At 33.6% G+C, this 10522-nt stretch overlaps 1 protein-coding gene across 6 annotated transcripts in view; it reads left to right on the top strand.

Annotated features, from left to right (window-relative positions):
* LOC107136895 (sodium channel protein type 1 subunit alpha) overlaps nucleotides 1-10522 on the top strand; it is a 939664-nt gene that overhangs the window by 914880 nt on the left and 14262 nt on the right. For all 6 annotated transcript variants that reach the window (XM_048812402.1, XM_048812401.1, XM_048812399.1 and 3 more), the window contains 3 exons: nucleotides 6015-6135; nucleotides 7247-7401; nucleotides 8077-8250. In XM_048812402.1, coding sequence (XP_048668359.1) covers nucleotides 6015-6135; nucleotides 7247-7401; nucleotides 8077-8250 — 450 coding nt within the window. The remainder of the gene's footprint in view (nucleotides 1-6014; nucleotides 6136-7246; nucleotides 7402-8076; nucleotides 8251-10522) is intronic.

The following is a 10522-nucleotide window of genomic DNA, read 5'->3' as shown; positions in this document are numbered from 1 at the left end:
TCTAAAAAAAAAAAAAAAAGTAGGGTAAACATTGAGTTTTTGGAGAATAAGGGCCATAGTCTGTTTATGCATTTGGACACCACATATCTTGGATTTTCAGTAGGTTAGGAAAGTTGTTGATTTGAGTATCTGTAAAACCATAATGATCTTTGTAAAGTAATTTAAAGAAGGAAAATATCATGATATAGAAAGAAAAAATTCATTACATCCTGATTATTAATTGGTTTAATGTACTCATTTGGAATTTTCCTTATGTATGTTAATTTCTTCATCAATATTCTACGCAAAACCGAGCAGGCAAAAAAGAAACTTGGAGAATTTACTACTTTTGATTATTAATTATAGTTTCATTAGGAGTTAAGGGCATCTCCCAAGATTACTGTAGCTTTGTGGGTTAACTAAGCCTTTAGTTAACCTTCTAGAATCTACTTTCTCCTTTTCATAGCTCAGCCAAAGTGCAGGTTCTGGGAGGGAAAATTATAAAGTAAAAGTAAAAATTTTAGAAGTATTGAACTTTTCCAGGACTTTTGGTACAAAGAATATCTAATTAGAGTTTGGGGATATTTCTAGGTTTAATTTGCACATATTTTCCTTTTCCCTGGGGAAATGGAGACTTATCTGTAGAATACAACAAATTAAGAAATAAGATTATTAATAAATGATAAAAAATTCTAATCATTTATGTAAATTTTATTTAACATTGACTTAGTGTTAGGTGCAAGATAGCATTAGTATTCACTGAGGAAAATCCGATTTTTTTTTTTTTTACACAAGCAGACTAGATTTAATTGGTACTGGCAAATTGTCTTTTATACCATATTCATTGCAGGATGCCCTCTTTTTGAAGCTTTGATGGGAACTGTGAGATGCGGGACTGAAGTCCTGAGCACATGCCCTTCTGCGGAAGGCGTGATGCTGTTTTGACTTTGAAGAGTAAAGGGAGGACAACTTGAGCTCTCCATTCCTCTGTTATGCTGCCAGTGTCACCCAAATGTCCTTTCTGACAGGCAGAGATGGGTTTGTGGTTAACCATTTAGAACCATTTCTATTGATGCCCTTTTACCCTACTCTTCAAACACAATCTAATTATTTTCAGTTTCATATATTGTGTTCCTATCAAGCTATTTTTAAACAAAAGTAGCACTAATGATGTTGTGCTCTGAACATATGTCAAAACAAAACCAAATGGTGGCAGTTTATATTTTTAATCAGTTGACAAGTGGTCAGAAAAAATAGAGATTTGGTTAAATATTAGCCATTAAAATATTAGCCATTTTCTTTCTGCCTTAGACCAGCAACCAAACAGCTTCAATAGGTGGCTGCCTATTTTTCAAGTGAAATATGATAAGTCAAGATATGGGTATGCATATCCAAAGATCAGACTAAGGCCCTGATAGTATGTGTGATCAAAAGACTTTCCTCTTCTACTAGTAAGACAAAATCCAGAATGTTTGGGAGAAATGGCTAGATTTTTAAAGGCAATCTGTAATGGCTGAATCTTTTATTTTGTCTCTTGAATCATGCAGCAGTTTGTGAGAGTCAAACATTTAAGAGCTGACTGAAAATAAATGAAATGTGAGCGCATTTCAGTGGAAGTAGGCCAGTTGCTAACATTCTCTTCCATTTCTGAAAGTTAAATTTCATTATTTAATTGGATAAAAATCAAGGGTAATATTCATCGTAAGGGGGAATTTCCATACAAGGTCATGTGATATGAGAAGGTGGAAAAATGGTCTCATGGCCTTTTTGGTTGTGAATTCTGTCATTTTTTAAATGTCGAAATAACCCATTCTTCTGAGTGGTACTGGTGGTAAACTTCTTGAACACTTCATATTCAGGTACCATGTCTTTGAGAACATGGTTCTTGGATCAGTGTGCAGCTTCCACAGCATTGCGCCGGGCTTCTGCTACAGCCAGGCATGTTTTTTGTGGCTGAATTAGGCCTGGAGAATGTTGCATCTCAAAACCTGCTTTCCAGCGTGCATTTGTAGAGCCTAAATTATCATCCCTCTGTAGACTCAAGAGTTTCTACAAGGGATGGAGGAATCTAACTTTTAAATGCCATAAAATATTGGAAGGCTTAGGGAGAAAATAGTACAAGAAAACAAGTTTGGGCTTGTACTATGTGGTTTTATATGGAAGCTTTCTGTTGTTATTCCTATATTAACAATTACATTTTAACTACTTCAAAACAACTATTCATTTTAGTTATTCAGTTTAGTCACTGGGTTCCTTAATGTGGTAAATTTCATTTCAGGTTTCTTTGCTTTTTTTTAATGTCATTATAGTTTCACAGCTATGGCAATATAAAGAAAGTAAGTTATTCTTTATACTTAATTATCAGTTATTTGCTTTTAAATCAGTTACATGCTTTTATATAAATTTGGGAGTCATTTTTGGTGTGGCTGTAATAAGATTATAACAAACTACCATCTACTAGAGTATGAATGCTAAAATGTTCATGGTTAGATTATACAAATATGTGGAATTAGTATAGATTGCTATTACATCAATGTTAAGAATGAAAAATGCTTAATTAATTTTCAAATTAGTAACTTAAATATACAACAGTAAACTTTTATGTATGTAGTGATTAAAGGATAGCAAGCAGTATATTGGTCAATTTAATGTAACTTAATAAGAACTCAATTCAAGCTTTAATTTATTAATGCAGGTAAACTCACCACTTTTGTTATTTTAAAATTGTTTAGTATTTTTATAATTTCATAGATTAAATATATATACTTCCCCTCATAAAAATGCATCCTTGCCGGGCATGACGGTTCAACCCCATCATCCCAGCAGCTCAGGAGGATGAGGCAAGAGGATTACAAATTCAAAGCCAGCCTCAGCAAAAAGCAAGGCTCTAAGCAACTCATTGAGACCCTGTCTCTAAAGGGCTGGGAATGTGGCTCAGTAGCCCAGTGCTCCTGAGTTCAATCTCCGGTACCCACCCCCTTGATGTAGCCTTGGAGTTGAGAAAACAATGTAATAGCATTTCTGAGAGGAAAACATCACTGAGCCTAATTGTCCATCTTAGAAGAGTTGACTCTATGTCAACCTTTATGGGGAAGGAAGCCTCACATGAACCCTTGCTAGGGAAATGACCTCTTGTCTACTATTTTCCAGCCTTTAGTTCAATATCCCCTTACCCCCCACTCTCCTGCCACCAAACTTTCTTTGGAAAGACTTCGAGAGCCTAAGTTTAAAAAACTATACTTATAATTAGGAGGGGGAAAAAACCCCTCCTGGATGACAGCAAAATGATTCATGGTATAAATGGGTTCTGCTTCTTGGAGAAGAGCAGAATGGGGGCAAAATCTTTTTCAAAAGACATGTTGTGCCTCATAATGAGAGGCAAATAGAAGTGAATTAACTGAAAACCATTCCTCTCTACTTTACGATGTCTGAATACATAACCTCCAAAGCTATTTAGAATATCAAGATTATTTACATCCAAATATGTTAGCCACATTCACAAAGGTTTAAAATCTACAGACTATCAATAACAAAATACATTCAGAGGTTCATCCTTGATAAACGGTTCAATCACATTCAAGTTAGTGGCTTTTGTTACTTGTGCTATGAAGCACTGTTTTAGATAATTATTTATATTTAAAATATAAGGTAACTGTAGACTATATGATAGACAATTATAATGTGAAAAATTAAACACTTCACCATTATATTGCCAGTTCTCTTACCAATTATATTATAAAAATGGAAAACGAAGGGTGAGTATATTTTTTGTATGAATATGCATATAATATTTACTACTATATTCCTTCTTTATTCTTTATTGAATGTCAAGGTTTTAGAGAAGCATTTTGGAAATATGTTTTTAACATTAAAGTATTTTTAATTAAATAATTTCTATTCAATAGTAAATTTCATTTTCTAGTACAATTACATAGACTTCTCTTACGGTCATGACTGAGTTATACTTTATCAAAAAGGAGAGATGAAATTATCTAAACATTTTAGCTCTCTTCATAAAAGTAATATAAAAATGCATTCAGGCATTAATTTATTAACTCTTTGTGAACCTAGCATAAGTATTTGGTGTCTATTCTATTGGTGATATACCAGATTTTTTGATATATAATATGTGTGTGTACTTGGTATAAATATTTGGTCAAAGGCCTGAATTACAATGGACTACATGTACTGCAAAATTTAGCACAGATAAATCATACAAGAAAGAAAAACTTCAAGAAGGATGTGGACCATGACCAGGTTCAGAAGAAATTTTTGAGTTTGGATTAGCCCAGAGGAAGAAAATGAATCATGAACCTTTTTATAAATAGCTTCCAAATAACTTGATTTCTTACCGGTGTTATTTATTCAGCAGATATTATTGCTGTTGCTCCTCAAAAGCCAAAATGCCCAACCGATAAACTATCAGTGAAGTTGGGAGGGAAGTTAGTTACTGCAACCAAGCAATTATCCAGTATCTTCTTGATCACTCAGTGGTAACTACAACTATACCCAGTAGTAACTTTCCTAGGCCTTTCCTAGAAGAATAAAGATACTCTGGCTGTACAAAGCAGATAAATCCCAGGAGAATAAAGTAGGTCTTGACAGTCCCATGTTTCTAAAATGCAGAGGAATTTAATGGTAAAAAAAAAAAATTTTCATTTTATAACAATCCTAAGAACCATCAGTCAAAAATGATGACCTAACTTCTCCTTTTAGCATACTCCAGACTAGGAAGGACTGTATTATGGAGTCATATGTTGATTTAAAAGTCATTTTCATAATATATTTACTTGGAAATGGTTATTGTCACCTTCAAAATCATACCACAGAAAGTATATCTGGGTGTTACCCTTCAACTTTGATTTGAAATAATAGACCACATTGGCATTATGTGTTAAATAAATCAAAATTTTGAGTCAGATTTTCTCCAGTATGACTTGTGTTTAGGGATTCATTTGGCCGTTTAAAAATAACACATTAACTCTTTCATAAGATTAGGACAGAGTGACCTAACAGTTAGCTGCTGAAGTTAGTTGAGGGCTTTGAAACCATTAACATATCCATGAGCTATTCTTTCATTTTAAAACCTTCTCATTTCCTCAGTTGGGCTGTGTGTCCTGTCTTTGTGCCAGTTTTTATAAAACATTGCACATTCATAATGTCTTCCCAAGTGATCTCAGAAAACATTAGGTATTTATTCTTGTCACATTAAAGTGACTCTTCTAGCTATTTTGCATGTCACAATGATTTATTTAAAGGAAAAATTCACAGCCTGATCAAATGTTGAATTCAAAGTGGACTTCTAATGAAAGTCTATACAGATCTTAGACAATGCTATTTATGAAGAAATTTCCATTTAATTTAGAATTCTTTGGCAAGTGTTGAATTCATTTATGCAGAGAGAGAGAGAGAGAGAGAGAGAGAGAGAGAGAGAGAGATCCATCATTTTCTACTAGTAAAGTAAGGAGAAAATTATGTAAGCCAGAGAAAAATATAGCTCAAAGTTGAAATGTAATGACTGTGACTAATGTTAATGTGCTGCCCTTCCTTTCTAAAATTACAGAAACATGGACAGTACTGAAATTTTCCATCTAAAGAGGTGGAAGTTGTGATTTGATTTGACACATTTTAATTAATATAATCATTAGTAGATGTCAGTATACCAAACTTTTATCAAACTCTTCTTGGTTTGGCTACAGGATTAATGTTAGCAAGTAATGTAATGTGGCGTTTATATAAAAAGTGACATCAAAAAATAAGTTAATATTATCCTTCCTTACCAATTCATCCACATTAAAGCCTATGTCTTTCTTTCTCTCTTTCTGTCTTGCCTTTTGTCTGAATTAGGTCAGTAGTCACATTGTTTTGAATAGTAGGACTTCAATTATGTTAAACTATTTTTAAATAATTATCAGTAGTATTAGTAGAATCAAATGCAACCATTATCAGTTTTTGACACTCCAACAGAGCATTTACCAATTAGATGAATAAAAATGGAGAAAATTCATATCTTTGAAATTGGATTATGTTTCCAGAAATTAAATGCAACCAGCTCATCTGAAGGAAGCACAGTTGATGTTGCTCCACCCCGTGAAGGTGAACAGGCTGAAATTGAACCTGAGGAAGACCTTAAACCAGAAGCTTGTTTTACTGAAGGTAAACAAACTCTCAAGTCTCCCCTCCTTCCTTAGAGAGACTGAATATACCTCATTTGAAGGAGATCTTTTAAAGAAATATTGAAGTCATGTTCATCTCTGTTTTCCTCTTCCAAAAAAAAAAAAAGAAGAAGAAGTTCATCTGTCTATATTTCTAGAGTATAGTATAGCAAAGACTATGCTGGAACAAATCAGAGGATGTGAAATGAGATTTTGTCATTATTGTTGTTCCCACACTCCAGAATGTAAGAAAGCTGGCCCTGTGAGATAAATGGAATTCTGCAATGTCATGTCACTGATATGGCAGTCCCTTCAGAATGCATTGGCAATGGCTAACTTATAGATGTCTCAGTAATCACATCTCATCCCCTATAGTTTCAAATGCATCAATTTGTGCTCTGACCAGAGCTGTTTGGGGATGTAGCTGTGTTTTAGAATCTGGGCAGGGTGAGCTATATTTGTTCCCACAGCAACCAGCGTAGTGTCTTGCATACAAATCAATACTTATTGATTTATTGTGATTGAATTTAATCTGATGAGTAGATGTCCAGAGCTAGAGCAGAACAGTGGGTAGAAGTTAGAAAAAATATGAAATCTAGGAAGCAGAAGACAAAGGAATAGAGATACTGACTGCCAAGATGAGTCCTAGGTGTGACGAAGAAAAGCACTGAGGCTGAAATTAAATTAGCTTGAGAAAACTGACAGGGGCTGATGCCTGGGAAGACAGTGGGATTTTCCATGCATGAAGAAACGGAGTGAATCCAGGATCACATGAAAATATGAATAAACATCTTTAATGTGTAGTTTTGCCCAATCTGAGAAATATACCAAAACCCTATTTCCCTCAGTGGCCTTAAGACAAAGAGATCATGTTGGGTATTGAAGAATGAAACCATTTTTAGTTAAGCAATATGGGTAAAGTTTTTTCTTGAATTTATTCTAAGTAGCTATCTGAATATATAAGTCTATAAATGATTCATATACAAGGAGGGATGTTGACTGTTACTAGGAAATGAACTGAAACTGGGGTAGGGAGTGAGCAAAAAGTTTATTTGTTATTATTTAAGATTAAAATATATTTTTTACTTATTATGTTTAATGTTTTCTTTTAGGGTGTATTAAAAAGTTTCCCTTTTGTCAAGTAAGCACAGAAGAAGGCAAAGGAAAAATCTGGTGGAATCTTCGGAAAACCTGCTATAGCATTGTTGAGCACAACTGGTTTGAGACTTTCATTGTCTTCATGATACTTCTCAGTAGCGGTGCTTTGGTAAGTGAAAAGCATATTGGCAAGAATCAGCTTCTAGTAAATTTGCTTGTTTTCTAAAAATACTAGGAGCATAGACTATGTTCAAGGGTCAAAGGTGGAGGAATAGCTGTGCCTTGCAGACCTAGACACCCAGGGTTTAATTATGCAAAATTCCATTCAAAACAAATCAGAATCATGAATCAGCCAGATGAAATTTCTGCTCTGGTGTTTATCTAACAGATGTTTTCCTCACGGATAAACCATTTAGAGATATTCTGTTGCACACACCATCCAGTTATCCCTAATAATAATTTTAACATTAGGGACTAAGAGTATATTTGGCTTTCATTAGCGAATCAACTTATTCTTTCAATATAAGCTAGATTCTTTAGGGAATCATAAAAAGTAAAGTTGGAATAAGCCACCTCTGTCTCTTATTAACAGAACCTCAGGTTATTTTGTGAGTTCATGTTACTCACTAAAAGTATGTTTTTGTAGCAGTAATGGAAGTAGATCCTTTTGGTGTGAGAAGCAGAAATAAAAGCCCACATGAAATCATCTCAGTTAGTTTTACCTGTAAGAGTTTATCTGATGTTCAATGCTTTTGTGATGTTAGCCAATACAAATTATTGCTTCATACTAAATTATGCAATTTTGCAAGAATTTAAGGTAAAACGAAGTATTCTTGCTTCACAGGCTTTTGAAGATATATATATTGAACAGCGAAAGACTATCAAAACCATGCTAGAATACGCTGACAAGGTCTTTACTTATATATTCATTCTGGAAATGCTTCTCAAATGGGTAGCTTATGGATTTCAAACGTATTTCACTAACGCCTGGTGCTGGCTGGATTTCTTGATTGTTGATGTAAGTATCCTGAATGATTATTATGAAATTACTTTTAAAAGACTCAAGTTTGACATCACATATATTTCTAAGATTAAAACCTTGGCACTAAAAAACTATTTTCACTAATGCTGACATAATTGTACAGGGTTTTTAAAATTGTAACAAATTAAAAAACGAGGAATATCTTACAAATAAGAGTAGACGAAGTCCCCAAAATGTAGACAGTGGTAAGAAAAAACAACAACAACAACAACAACAAAAAAAAAAAACAGAGAAGGTTGTTATATACCACAAGATGATAGCTAGCTCTTTTTCCTTTTCTCCTGAAAGTTAAGGACCTCAAGATAAAGGACAGTTAAACAATCTGATAATTGACATCTAAGCACTTAGCTTATTAACAGCTCAATTAAAAAAAATCTCCAGGAGGCAAAGTCAAGACAGATTTGGGGACATTAATTGTGGGAATTGAGCTCTAAGCCCTTATTAGAGTACATGTGACTAGATAATGTTAAATTAACCCATTTACTGTCTCTTTTCAGCCACATACCCACGGAGACAACAAAATATGTTTCCATTTTTAAATCAGTAGTTGGATATACCAGTAGCTAATCAGATATTTACCATGCAAAGGGTTAGGTATGTGTCTGCTCTGAATCTGATTATGCTGGTGAGTCGTCATAGGAACATGGCAATTATAGAATCTACCTGATTTGCAACCTGTTTTTTTTTTTTTTTTAATTCCAAATGATAGAGAAGTGCTGGGTCAAAATGACAGTCATCTGCTTTTTTTGTAGTCTGGGATATTCCATTGCACAGGCTTCACAGTCTACCAACAGAGCAAGGTGCCTCATGCACTATCTCTAGCTGTTTCCTAGCCATCCTTAAGCACTTTATTTTTAGCTCCAACACTTGCCAATATGAATCAATTCCTGCCATATGTGTGCATTCATTCTTTTTATCAGTTTTGACAAGTCTGGGTCTATCCGATTCTACTCTTTTCTCTCATACATATTACACTCATGATTATATAACCAAAATATATTTAACCCTTTGAGTTCATAAGAAATCAGCTGCCAAATCACTTTTAATGAAGCATAAATGACCTCCAATTTCTATATCTGGCCTTTCATAAATAATAGTGGTGAATCTAAATATTGTCTCAAAAAGTTGTCCATTAAGGAAAGTTCAATATTCTCGTATTTTGTAGCTAGAATGAATTTTAGAGTGTCTAGCCTTTATTCTAGATATCAGGAAACTGAAGCCTCAGTTTAAATAATTTTCCTGAAATAACACAACTGCTTAATAAAGCTGACCCTAGTGTCCATGTTTCCTAATTCTCAATTCAGCTTTCCTTTTTCTCCCATAGATTTCCAGTTTAACTGATCCACTGTAAACATTTTAGGCAAATAATGGGGGATGTGTGTGTGTGTGTGTGTGTGTGTGTGTGTGTGAGAGAGAGAGAGAGAGAGAGAGAGAGAGAGAGAGAATGATACTGGCTTTGGATGTAGCATGTATAATCATCTAATCATCTTCTCTCTGAAATAAGAGAATACCAAGTATGTTCAATAATCCCCTCTACTCAAAATTTTGTCATGTATGTAGATCATGTTTGAAGACTTCAAAATGTGATAGAATCTCTCAGAAAAAAGTAAACATAAAGGTTTTAAAAGTACAAGTACAATATCTTAAAATAGCTTCATAATCCATAGGTTACATTGTTGGAACTAAACCCAATAACCACAAAAAACTTAAATGAATCACTACCAACAACAAAAATTCCTTTAAATGCATAAAAAAAAAAGCCAGGCACAGTGGTGCACGCCTATAATCCCAGTGGCTTGGAAGGCTGACGCAGGAGGATCCCGAGTTCAAAGCCAGCCTCAGCAATGGTGAGGAACTAAGTAACTCAGTGAGATCCTGTCTCTTAATAAAATATAAAATAGGGTTGGGATGTGGCTCAGTGGCCAAGTGCCCAAGTTCAGTTCCCAGAATATAAAAAAAAGTATATATGTGTATATTATATATTATGTATAATATATGATATACGTGTATATTATATATTATATATCACATATATAATATATTATATACACATATATAATATTTATATATTATATGCACTGTCTCTAGCTTGCATAACCAAAATATATTTAACCTTTGAGTTCATAAGAAATCAGCTTATTATATATAATATACACATGTTATATGTATATCATATATTATATATTCTATATAACGTATATATGTGTGGTATATATATATATATATATATATATATATATATATATAT

This window comes from Marmota marmota, unplaced genomic scaffold, assembly GCF_001458135.2.
Source record: "Marmota marmota marmota unplaced genomic scaffold, marMar, whole genome shotgun sequence".
Lineage (NCBI taxonomy): Eukaryota > Metazoa > Chordata > Mammalia > Rodentia > Sciuridae > Marmota > Marmota marmota.
This window is presented reverse-complemented; position numbering and strand designations above follow the sequence as displayed.